The 13,784-nt window shown below is 37.2% G+C and overlaps 1 protein-coding gene across 1 annotated transcript; it reads right to left on the bottom strand.

Annotated features, from left to right (window-relative positions):
- Nucleotides 1-701: 701 nt before the first annotated feature.
- On the bottom strand, nucleotides 702-9,724 carry xkrx (XK related X-linked). The gene is made up of 4 exons (XM_052575055.1): nucleotides 9,484-9,724; nucleotides 8,893-9,413; nucleotides 3,604-3,869; nucleotides 702-2,286 (listed from the first exon to the last, which is right to left on the bottom strand). Exons 2-4 carry the CDS (start codon nucleotides 9,243-9,245, stop codon nucleotides 1,484-1,486), a joined length of 1,422 nt encoding a protein of 473 aa, XP_052431015.1. The 5' UTR covers nucleotides 9,246-9,413; nucleotides 9,484-9,724; the 3' UTR covers nucleotides 702-1,483.
- Between the last annotated feature and the right edge of the window lie 4,060 nt (nucleotides 9,725-13,784).

Raw genomic sequence — 13,784 nt, 5'->3', positions numbered from 1 at the left:
GTAAAGCGCTTTATGCGCCTAGAAAATTGCTATATAAATGTAAGGAATTAAACTGCATCTAATTTGCATATTGCTGTGTTTTTGCAACATATAACACATCTTTGATCAAATAAAATTTATGATTTTTTTTTGTGATTTTTGTGTTTTTATTGTTACTTATTTACCTCTAAAAGTACCATATTTTTATGTAAAATTTGCTTGCTTTGTTATATATATATAAAAAAATCCAGTAAATTCAGACAAAAAAAAAAAAAAAAAAGAAACGAAAGAAACATGACTTTGGTGACATCTAGTGGTAAAAAAATATCAAACCATCAAAAATATCGAAAGCTACTAGTTATTAGAAGTAGTTTCCAATTGCTTTTTGTTTGCGTGTGTGTGTGAGAGAGAGAGCGAGAGAAAGTGTGATTGTTTGAGCAGCCTAAAATCTGACAGTACTATTTTAATGCCCAAAGACTGTAAATCTGGCCTTTAGTATCTCTGGAAAGCCTTGAATGTCTCTGTACAGTACATCTAGAGTTAAATTGTGGTATGTCCCCATATGAGGACACAGGGTTTTAGGAGGTTAATGTCTCCCTTTTGATTTTAAATATAATGTTGGTTCTGAATAGGTTTCATGTGGTTCACCTTAAAATCTTTATATTAAGAGCTTAACACTTTTGTATTGGCATAGTTTAATTCAGAATCACAATCAACCACAATTCAGATATTTAGTGTGTCTTTATTAACATGTCAATCATTATCATTATTCATCTCAGTAGTGAAGAGGCACATAATTCGGGCAAAAATCACACCAATAACATATTTTCATACAGAATAAACAAACAGACATCTGTTTTTGCAGAGAAAAATTTAGAACATCACAGTCTATCCAGGCACAAAATTACAATCACACAATATTAAGGCAAATGCGAGTTCAGCTTCCAACATTAAGGAAGGCTCTCCAAATCTAAAGGATTAAAAATGCACAGGGCTGTTGAAGCAAACTTAAGAAAAGTCTAGAAGGCTCTTTGGCTGGTTGAGTCACGGTTCCCTGCCAAAACTTCATCAGTTTAATTTCTCCGAAATTGGCGTGATTCCCACACACCTGGCTCACAGACTGGCCTCGCAACTCTCTACTGAAAGCTGCCTTTGTGTATCATCACAGCAGAACTCAACCGAGGGCATTCTTTGGTCTTCAATGGCCAACAAAAAGAAATGGGTCAACGCTCTATAATTAATAAATGACGAGCTACCCTTTCCAAACCCACATAATAAGCCAATCATGCTCTACACCTTCTTTTTGAAGAACAGCTCCAAATGCCATAAAACACACATTTCCTGAAGCTTCTAGGACCATATAAAATCAGTTGTTCCTTCACTAATTACAGTATAGCTATAGCATAGCTCATCATCCCAATGTAATACTCCTGAGTCAGGATATGTGCAAATATGCCTGTCATGGCCCCAAACAGCGCTACATTAATACAACAGCAGATGCTTTTCATGCTGTCTCAATGATATCATCCACGATATCGGTTTCTCGATCTGTCAAGTGGTTGATGAGGTCAGGAGATGCATGTTCTTGAGGACCACCTGCATTGATTTCAGGAGCCTCTGATTGCTTTTCCTTCCAGCAGCAAGAGCAACGAAGACAGTCCTCGACGTTGTAGTGAAAAAGTCTGCGGCACGGATGGCAGAACTGATGGAAGATCAGCATGAAGATTACAGCCAGGCCGTAGCAGATGATAAGTTGCACCACCAGCAGTGGGGTGCATATGTATTCATAGAAGTCTGACTTAAAGTAGTACCACAATATCACGAGGGTCACATTCTCCATGAAGCGCAGGGTGTAGTAGATGGCCAACCTTCTCCAGCGAGGCTGTTTCTCCACCAGGTCGTGGTCAGCCAGGTCCAGCTGCACGGCAGACCAGCAGAAAATATTGATGCAGGCGTAGAGAAACGTGACCATGCAGAGCACCACGGTGGTGCTGAGTTTACTGAAGTTATTCTCTATGTTCTCAGGCAGTGATGCCTTCCTAACCCAGAATTCAACCCAAGGTTGGAAGAAGAATATGAACAGGTTGGTCAGGCCCACCAGGACCACCCAGGCCGAGAGTGTTGTGCTGAAGAGCACTAAAGTAGTGATCCGTGTAGCGATCTCTAACCCTCTCCAGAGGATCATGCACAGATAGGCAGCAGGTTTCATTCGCACTTTGTAGTCATCATACTTGATCTGTATGGCCAGAACACTGCAAACTAAAGCTCCGTATACAATCGATATCATGGAAATGATCATTAGGGCAACTGTAAACACAAATGAAACATATACTAACAATGAAAGATATGGTCACATTTCATTTTTAGATCTTCTTCTTATAAGAGTGAATATATAATATAATATTTATGTACGGAGTAATATGAATAAACATTCAGGATTAGTGGCATTATTACTAAAAATGTACTGTTATTTCTATATTAAAGGGGGGGTGAAATGCTCGTTTTCACTCAATATCCTGTTAATTTTGAGTACCTATAGAGTAGTACTGCATCCTTCATAACTCCAAAAAGTATTTAGTTTTATTATATTCATAAGAGAAAGATAGTCTGTACCGATTTTTGCCGGAAAAACACAACCAGCTGGAGGCGTGACGTGTGGGCGGAGCTAAAGAATCACGACCGCCAGTAGGCTTTTGTTGAGAGCATTTGGAAGCTGTGACACCGTGAGGACAAAACCAACCAAAACAAACCATGGCTAACAGTCAGATTCAGCGTATATTTATGATCCAGAATCAGATCCCGAGGCTGAAACTGAACGAGAGCAGCAGCAGCAATGACTCGCTCCGAGCGGGGCTCGAACCCGGGTCTCGGCATGGGAGGGGACGCACTAACAAGAAGGCAGAGATATTTGAAGCAGTTTTACTCAGCGCCTGCACTTCCAACACACGATCGTGGCCCTTTTTCGTTGAGATTGAATCATCCTTAAGAAATAAACGATACACAAATCCGTTGTCAAACTGGGCCTTGTTTGTAAAACAAGCATCTTCGAAATGCAGGGAACAAACACAAACACTTGCACAACTCCGTTGATGCTCTGTAAAAATAAACTCCATCCACTGGTCCCTTAATGCTGTTTTTTTTTGGTAATCTGTGCAGGGTTGTCTTGCCCTGGCAACTAAAAATACACTTCTTTTGTGACATTTCGCGACGCTCTCGCTCTGATCACAGAATGCCTCTGCTCTCAGTGCTCTGCTATACGGGAGCGCGCGCTCTTCCGGCAGAAGTGCGTCAGGACCCATATAAGGAAATTCCGCTCCATCTAACGTCACACAGAGCCATACTCGAAAAAAACTTTCCGAAACTTGTGACAAACCGGAAGGAGTATTTTTGGAACAGAAATACTCCTTCAAACGTACAACTTAATTTTTGAAACTTTGTCCATGTTTAGCATGGGAATCCAACTCTTTAACAGTGTAAAAAACTCAGTATGCATGAAATAGCATTTCACCCCCCCCCCCTTTAAGTGCATGTAATGTGTAACAGGCTTGCTGCATTATTCAATGGGGTCACATTGTAAAGTGTTCCCAATATTACATTTGGTACTGGTAAAGAATTCAGACTTACGCCGTGTGTGAAGGACATATTTTTCCTGAATGGTGGCATAGAGCTGTAGAGTGAGCTGTGGAGTGGAGCCCAGGAAGGCCTGGATGACAGCTGTGCGCTTGAAGGCATTGCGGTGGATGGCTAGTTTGCGCTCTGAATGTCCGATCTCACATTCGAAGGCTGGGCCGAAGCCTCTGCCATGCTTCAGCTTGATCTTTCTTGAAATGGTAACATATGGTTCCTCATTTTTTCCCGCCTGACAGTAAACAACAAGAGCTTCAATGCACCTGAAAGGAAAGAGGAATCAGGCAGATACTAAGAAGCTGATTTTACTGTGGATGGAATGCATTTTGAGAAACATAGCACCTGATTTATTAACAAAACAAAACCAAAAGATTTAACATTTAATTATAACATGCCTGACAAATTTGAGTAAACAAAACAGACTCATATACTTCATTTCCACAAGGGGGCAGCAAAATCTTAGCGATCAAACCAGTTTATCAGCTTAACAGCTTACTGAAATATGATAAGTGTGTAGTCAGTGCTTATTCTGGGTGAAAAATTCCCAACTTGTGTGTACATGTCCTGCATGAGCACAACGTCTCACTTTCAATTTGAATAAAGCATTGCCTTTAAATTGCAATCAAACTGACTTTACCAAATAAGTGAACATGTTTAACATCATTACAATTACAGAAAACAATTCAACACTGCTCAATATTGTTACAAAGTGGTTTAGTTTTATTTTACTGGAAGAGCAAAGTTGACACACCACAGCTCCAAAATTAGAACAATATTTATTTATGCTCTCACCACATGATCATCATTGTCTCAAGAGCGTGTAGGCTCGAAACATCACCTATGGTGTGAACATGAATAAATATGTTTCTATTTTTGGAGCTGTGGTTGGCCAGCTTTGCTCTTGTCTGACAGTGTTAGTGGTTGAGCGCGCATATTGAGATTTTGGCCTGCTGCTGGATGTGTACACTTTGATTGTATTTTACGCAACCCTTTACGCGATGCTTTCATGTATTTGTATAAATATATAGATCTGGCTCACTAAATATGATCTGAAAACACAACAGCTATATTCTCTTAAAGGGATAGTTCACCCAAAAATGAAAACTCTGTCAGTTGATCACTGATCCAAATGTTATTTTTTTCCAATATTTTTTTTTTTTTTTGTGATGGAACATAATAGAAGCTCTCTATATATACAGACAATTGCAACCAAAACTGTTTGGTTACCAACATTTTTCAAAATATTATCTTTTGGGTTCCACAGAAGAAAACATGTTGTACAGGTTTGAAGGTTGTACAGAGAGTGACTAAAAGATTAGTTTTGATTTGTGGGTGAACTGTGGATTTCAAGTGAATTCACACTAATTGTGTGATTATAATGTGTGAGTTTATTACATTTCTGTGTATGTGGTTGGCAGTGTGCACTTCTACTCAACTGCTTCATATAAAACATCAGGTGACAGATCACGTGATGCCTCAAATCAAACTCTAGCCTTAACTCTAAATGAACATAAACGACTTCCACACTTTTTATCACAGCAAATGTCACCTCTTTTGCTGTGAAACGAGAATGATTCTTTGAGCAAGAATTTCAACACTTTGCTGCACACTGACTGCACAGCATGCGGAAGAGGCTGTTCCAGTCTGTGTGAGAGGCTGTGTTTATTCAACTAGAGGACCTAGAAATAATATAAAAACCAAGCTGTTTAAGACTTGTTTCTATGGCATAATATGCGCAACCTCTACAAAGTGTGGGTCACTTGTAATCTCATAAAGTGAGTGCTGTCTGCCATTTTAGCCTGTGCTGCACAAAGAAACCAGAGCCTGCTATAAGGCTGTTATTCAGAGCTTGGTAAAATGATTACTTTAGACAGCCTTTGGTTTCTGCACAGCAACCACAGGCCCTGTTAGGAGATGATGAAGGTAGCTATTTTGATCTTGATATTTAATACTTGCCAAGTGGGGTTAATTTATCAGGATTCAACTTTTGTGTTTGCAGCACTAATTTGTTAAACCACAAAACCCTAACAAATTTGACAAAACCATTTAGTACTGTATGCCTAATACCAACAGGAAAAAAAACATTCCCAGAAATCCACAGTCAAATAATTCTTCAATAGCTCTTCTCTCAAGAAATACAATAAATATGACTGAGTTTAGTAAGATAAGACATTTCCTCTTAAAGGGTTAGTTCACCCAAAAATGAAAATTAGCCCATTTATAACTCACCTTGAAGTCATCCTAGGTGTATATGACTTTATTCTTTCATACGAATCCAGTCAGAGTTATTTTTAAAAACTGTCTTTGATCTTTCAAGCTGTTTGATGCGACTCAGCAGGTGTTGCACTGCATCGGTTCATGAGAAGTTTAATAAATAGCATCCATTAAAAAATTAATTTCCCCGGAAATGCTTCCGTTTTACATCAGTGAGTGCAAGCTAAATTAAAGTGATTATTAAGTTTTGAATATGGATATTTTTCTTACAAATATGCATTGATTCGTTACAGAAGGCCTTTGAACACCCCACGGAGCTGTGTGAGACACTTTTTTTTTTTTAATGGAAGTGCTCTTTGTTAAACTTCTCATGAACCGATGCAGTGCAACACTTGCTGAGTGGTGTCAAACAACATCAAAGACAATTTAAAAAATCTTGACTGGATTAGTATGAAAGAATAAAGTCATATACACGTAGGATGACTTCAAGGTTGGTAATTTATGGGCTAATATTGATTTTTGGGTGAACTAACCCTTTAAAGAGAACGAGTTTATGACTCTGTGTCAGATATTTATAGAGGTGACCCTGACCTTCATCTCTTCTTACAATCTACTGACTGCTTACTGACCTCGGCACAGCATACCAAAGAAGGACCAGCACACTACATTTCCTATTTCACCTCTTTTTTTTTTTTTTTTTTTGGGTTCATACTTGACAGTAAGAAGAGATACAGATGTGCCATGTTGTCTATAGTGTAAACAGTTAATCATAGGCCAACATTTTATAGAAATAAACTAAAAACCTTTGTCTCTGAATTTCAAGTTGATATGAAGCTATAGCAGATCTGAAGACTAAATCCCGAACAACATTCTATTTCTTTGGTAAGAAATTATAAACAAATGCATTTTTTGTATAAACAGCTTAGCACTTTGGCATAAGATGACTGTAAATATAAGTTTTAATTACCAAAAAAAGCAAGAACTGAACACTGCTGAGAATATGAATCTGTTGTTTACATTAGTTTTAATACTGACATTGATTTCTGCTGTACAACCAACAGCTTTAAAGATATTTGAATACTGCATGACCACAGCCTTATTATCTGTCCTTCTGTTGCATGCCCCATATTCCTGGATAACAGTATTTACGGAGTACCATTAATGACGGTAGACTGAGAAATTATTGTCATTTTGTTTATGTGTGGCGACGCACACCCTTAGATTTCAATTCCAAACAATAAGATAAGATTGAATCCTGCTGCGAATGTTTGGTTTTACTTTCATCTCCTAAACTCCAAACTCCACCTGGAATAACCCGGAAAACATGTCAATATTTTTACCAACAAGACCTCACACATTTTGAAATTTGAAACGTGAATGCCAGAAGCAAGGGGAGTACTGCATCAAAAATATTTTTTGGGAGACACCCAACATTTTCAGTTGTGGTTTGAACTCTGAAGATTCTTAAGAACACGGACTCATGTCATTTCATAATATACTGAAAGAGTACATTTACAAGTACCAGCAGTTGTAGTTTTGTTATGTGTTGTGACTTGACCTACTACCAAGCTTTTCTGGCATTTCGGAAGTGGAAACTTCTGGGGGAAAGATCTACAGTACTTAAAAACTGAACACTCAAAACTGCAATTTACCAGTCAAAAGTGTGAATACATCAATTCATTCTTGATAATTACTTAAGTTTTGTGATTTTTCCACATTATAAGGCCCCAGTATACTTCAAATGAAATCATAGAACGAACTGATATGACGTCATTTCGAACAGAATCAGGCCAAAATGAAATTCAAAAAGCGAAGCAGAGAAACAGCCGAGACAAGTTTTCCAAAGCCATGAGAGGAATAAAAGGAAAGAGTAAAGATATAAGGTAGCAAGTACCAAATACATGTATCAAATAAATGTTACACCATACTGCTGCTGTTGTTCTTTCAATGAGTGAATTTAAAGGTTATACAGTAAATGAAATGCCAAACGAATATACAATAATAAACATTTGTTTTTATCAAAACAATTTATCCAGTTTAATAAAATAAATGAACATTATTAAAATAAAGCAACAAACTGACTCTAATATTTTTCTTTTCACATCATGCTAAAGTTTTCAGACTGAGCCATTCACACTTACCACATAGGACTGATTATGGAATAGTTCTTTTGTATTGCAAACATGATACTTGACTTTGAACTGCTGCTAATCTTTATTCTTTTGTCTATAATATTCTGACCATTGGGCCCCTTCTCACACCTAGATTGCTTTCACTTCATTTCATTGTTGTTTTGTTTAGGGGATACACACGAGCATCATGACACATGTTTACATTAATCTACACCCCACTGAGAGATCTTGTGAAGTGTGCATTTTTATCCAGCATGATCGCGTTCTCTGTGTGACGGTTAGTCCGTGTGAATTGAATGCTTTAAACTTTAAACTCGTGATTTCAAATTATACTGCGCTTTATGCATTCGTCCACTGTCATATTCATGTCATTTCCTACCTTAAATATATAAAAACGTAATATTTGATTAGTAACATGCATTGCTAAGAACTTCATTTGGACAATTTTAAAGGTGTTTTTCCTCAATGTTATGATTTTCAAATAGTTTTATCTCAGCCAAATCTCCTAACAAACCAATGGAAAGCTTACTTATCCATCCGTATAAATAAATAAAAAAATGGTTTTGTGGTCCAGGCTCACATTTGTATTTCATAACCATTTAAAATTTATCTATAGCTGAAAGATTTTATACGGTTGTTAAATGTCAGTTATTATTGTAACAACTTAACTTACCTCATTGAATAGTGTGACAGCATGAACCCAGAACACACTACCACAAAAGGTAAATGTGTGTTCAATTAACTATCTTTCATTCTTGGTTAATAATGGTGGAAATCCTCTTTTTTGTATCCCAGACTGAAACTGACTTTTAAAAATAAACCTACCATGATAAACATACACACAACGTGTGGCTAAACATGCTGAAGTATGTTGGCCATTATGTGTTTGTCAATATTGTGGTCATGTGATCATCAAGTGTCAGCTCCTTGACGTTCATACCTTATAATAGGCCCCATCTGAAGCAGATGCATGAAGAGTACAAGGGGTCGGTCTCTCCCCAAATCCCGGTGCACGAAGGTAAGCGTGAGCTGGGTCAGAACCGACGGAACCAGCATGAATGTAATAGTCAGCCCCATCCACACTACGTCTTCGGTGTTATGGTACATGCTGCTGAGCACCGAGGCGCATATGAACTCCGCACAGTACAGGGCGGTGGTCCACAGCACGCTTAAGGGTGGGTGGACTTTACCGTGGTTGATCACCATTACCACGCCGTTCTCAGTCGGGTTCGCGGCGGACTCCTGCGCCACCACCTCCGTGATGTCATGCTTGGCCGGCTTGTTGTTGTCCATCTTCTATCGTTAACGTACCTCTTGGTCGCTTTATATGGCTCGATCCGCGCAGCGTTCATGCCACTGTTTGTGAAATGTCATCGTCGGTGATTCGGATCTCAAATCAACCGTCTGCGTGGTGCGTTTCATATGAACTCCGCTTACATGCACATTGCCACATATGCAGTTCTGTGAAGGAAAGTCACATGAGTATATAGTATGAAGTGATCTTCTGTGTTTTAAAGTATGCTACACGTACCCATCTAGATATTACGATGCCGCTAACGTCGATCAGGTAAACGGTTTCCTTTTCGCAGAAGGACTTTCAAAGGAATCATCTCAAAACAAAAAAGCCAGGTGTGTCCTGACATGTCATGCAGTGTCTCAGACTGCTCTGTTCGAATCCCCCGGGTCCTTGTGCTCAGCGCTTGTGGTTAACCGAAGTTGATTCAAGATTTCTTAACTATCGCCTTGTCCAAATACCAACACTTGCGGTCTCTGCACTTGATTAGTTGGCCACTTCTATGACGTACTTCCTGTATTTGGCCCAAGTGTTCAAGTGAGGATGAAGACCACAAGTATGTGTCGAACTTTTCATCACCTTTGAAAAGGTGCCTTTGTTGGTGACTTTGAAAAGGACACTTTGTTGTTTACATTACAGTATAGTAAAAATGCAAGTATTTTAAATTAAAATTTGCATTTTAAACTCAATTACTAAATGTCTTTTCACTAGTCCCATAACATAACATAATTTTAATTTGTGGTGCTTCTAATTAAGTGATTATTAAAAGCAGTTCCAAATGTTGTAAAAATATAAATATACTATAATATTTGCATCAATAAAACGCAAAAGCACTTTGTTTGACTTACAATTTATATGTAATATCTTATTATTATTGATATTTAACTTACATATTGCAAAGGTTTCTGTGACCTCCTGTGATCTTGAAAAAAAGTCTCACTATTTATTTCCAGAATATGATGCATGATGGGATACACACAGCCTTGAATTTAGTGTGTGTTAAGTGCAGTGCGCCTTGGCATTCTTAAGATCTGGACAGTCTTGTGCACTTACTTCCTGTCGCACGCCTGTCCAGAAAGGTAAGAAAAACATCATCAAAGTAGTCCATGTGACATCAGAGGGTCAGTTAGAATATTTTGAAGCATCGAAAATACATTTCGGTCCAAAAATAGCAAAAACGATGACTTTATTCATCATTGTCTTCCGTGTCTGTTGAGAGAGAGTTCAAAACAAAGCAGTTTGTGATATCCATTTCACGCACGAATCACTCGATGTAATCGGATCTTTTTGAACCAGTTCACCAAATCGATCTGAATCGTTTTAAACGGTTCGCGTCTCCAATACGCATTAATCCACAAATGACTTAAGCTGTTATCCTTTTTAATGTGGCTGACACTCCCTCTGAGTTCAAACAAACCAATACCCTGGAGTAATTCATTTACTCAAACACTACACTGACTGAACAGGAAATCTGATTTTGTTTTGAGATTTTGAATTCATGTTTCAGTTTTGTGCAATATTATTTTAAATGCGTTTACATTTTTGATTTACGCTTATTATTTTTAGATCCATGACTGCACTGTTTGTTATTTAAAAAAAAAAAAACTGCATTTGTTTTTCGGTTTTGTGCGTTATTATTTTTCATATGTTTTTTTAAATATTTGATTTGTGATTATTATTTTTCAGTCTGTGACTACAATACATTTGGCGGGATTCTAATCCCATAAACTAACACCGCTTGAATTTGTTTGCGGTGAACATTAGCAAAAAATGTAGAATTTAGATATATAATCACCTTATTGCAGCTTTGATGTTTTATAGAAGTCATGATACATTGGTGTAGCTTTTGAAATACATTAAACATGTGGTGTGTTTATTCTCACAATTATACTAGTGGCTCTATTTAGTCATTACAATTCAAGAGAGAGCCTCCAATGCATCTGGAGTCCCACGGGCCTCAAATGGCCATAAACCAGCCTTGTAAATACTCACATTGCAAACAGCCATTGCCTATGGCAGCCGTATAGTAAAACACTAGCAAAGGCTATTTAAAAACACCTGCATCTTTTATCAAGGGTTTTTTTTTTTTTTTTTAATCTAATGTTCAGTATAGAGATTTAGCATGTCAGCTGAATATCTTTACTACACGACGAGAGACCCACAGTAGTGCTGTTGCTGTTGCTCTGAATTCTCACCTCCACACGACTGATTGTTTCTAACTGAACTAGCCATGATCAGTAAACAAATGCATATGGCCTTCTCTGACTCAGTTCCACAGTTGTCAAGCGCTCAAATACCCAGTGAATCATAGGATAATGCAGTGATTAGTAAAATACATGAGCTTGTGGAATTCTTGGATCTTATATAATGTGGTATGTGCAGTTGTCCAGCCTGTGATTCATGGAATCGGGTGTATTATATGAGCCGCTGTAAGGACAGGCAACACACTGAGCTGTTTCCATTTGTGTCATGGCCAGCTGACAGGGCTGTGCCTGCACTCAAGGTTCCACATGAGTTTAGTCAGCAGATGAAGTAAGCGCCTGCCAGTAATTACTTAATCAGATCAGACTGCAGAGAAGTAAAGAGGATGTTGTGCCTTTGTTTTGTTTTGGCAGTTGCCTCACATCCGGTTTTAAGGGAAAGAAACTACCTTTAGTAAATTGATCTTATAGGGAATCAGTCGAATTGATAGATGTGGATGCATGCCTAAAGCGTTTTGTAATTCACTGGAAAAAGTTTTTTTAATTATTATTATTATTATTATTATTTAAATATAAATAAAGATTTTTTGTAGTATGAGGAAAAATACTATTACAGTCTTTTTACTTTCGAAATGAATTTTATTTCCTGTTTCTCTGTAATTATTTGTGAAATTTACTTTGCAGTTTCTGAGTGAAATCTGTTTCACCATCAGATTTGTTTTCAGTATACATCCTAAAATGCCTGAACAGAAAAAACAAATGTCTTGAATTGGACCTCTGGTGGTCAAAAGTATGTCATACACTTCTCAGGAAACTCAGTTCTGCATCTTATCAGTCCCTCCCAGTGACTCTATCAGATGTAAACACTGTTCTCAACTGCATTTCTTAAATTCTGGAAAAAAAGAAAAGCAGCTGATAAAACAGGAAGTGATCAGAGCATATAATCTTTTCTGACGTCTCATATTTTCTGATGTCCAATATTTGTTCATTTTAAATGTTTAAAGGTTGAGATTCAGTGCAGCTTGTGCGCTTAGACCAACCTTTGACTTGAAATCTTGTGACAGAGATAGACGCAGACTTTGATGTGAGCCCGAAACTGCATGTTATTATCATAATTACAGTCTACTTGCCATAAATTTAAGGTGCGGGAAAGATAAGATCACTGAAGTTTGGTCTTAAATTTACTGTTATGCAGTTATGCTCTTAAAATTATTATAACTGACAATGCCTCCGAAAAAGTTTATTTGCTACTCTTATTATGGATATATATCACAAAATATGGTTAAGTAATTAAAAAAGACAGAAAAGTAAAGTTAATTGGTTTAATTTCTTTGCAAATGCCACTTGGTTTGATATTTTATGCAATGCAATGACATTTAAATACATTTTTAATACTGTGTGCTTTTAAAATTTAATAAAAAAAATAAGAACATTCAGGCTAAAAGCCCATTCACACTAAGAACAATACATAACTATAACAATATTTATATTGGTGTCTCACAATATGACTTTGTTTATTATAAGCAAGTGTAGCTGTTTAGTTGTCTAGTGCCTTAAATGCTTAAGTGATTTAAAATCGGGTGGATCCTAATTGGCTGTCAATATTTGTATCATTCATCAACAGGAAAAAAAGTTTTCAAATGAATTCTTCTGAAAGTGATTCCAGTGATGTATCTGTCATTATAACTTTGGAATCAATTAAACTTTTTTCATTATCGTTATCGTCCTTGGTGTGAATGGGCCTTAACAAGTACTAGTTTTCTGAAGTGTTAAAATCAGCATGAACAAAAGTTGAGATCATCTTATATATCCCTACTGTGATATATACGGCTTCTCAAACAAGAAAAAATGTAGGGCGGAACTTGTTTTTGTCCATTAGGATTTAATTGGATCATTGTTGTCTGCTAATTGCTGTGATCTCATTTGAGTGACAGATAACTGAACAGGATGGGTTATTGGCCAGCTCTTGTACCATCGATGCACACGTCATCAGAGAAGACATGTTACAAGGGGAAGTGGAAGTTAATGTTTTTGATTAGAAATTAAGAGATGACAAAAAAAATAGGGATGCGCACGGATTAATTATTTACAATACTGCAATATCACATAAAAATAAGAATTGCATATACTCTTGTGAATTAGCAAAAGCAATAGTCTTCTGAAGATGGAGATTTTAGAAGCACGTACTGCATCACTTGGATTATTTATCTGCAAGTCCTGCGTAAACAACAGGATGACGGCACACTATAATGCTCTACACAGTAATATGCATTAGACTGAGTAGTAGATCAAATGTTTCTCATTTACCAGTTGTCTATGGACTTACAACTAAAATTT

The sequence above is a fragment of the Carassius gibelio genome, chromosome B14 (genome assembly GCF_023724105.1).
Source record: "Carassius gibelio isolate Cgi1373 ecotype wild population from Czech Republic chromosome B14, carGib1.2-hapl.c, whole genome shotgun sequence".
In the NCBI taxonomy this organism is placed as follows: Eukaryota; Metazoa; Chordata; class Actinopteri; order Cypriniformes; family Cyprinidae; genus Carassius; species Carassius gibelio.
This window is presented reverse-complemented; position numbering and strand designations above follow the sequence as displayed.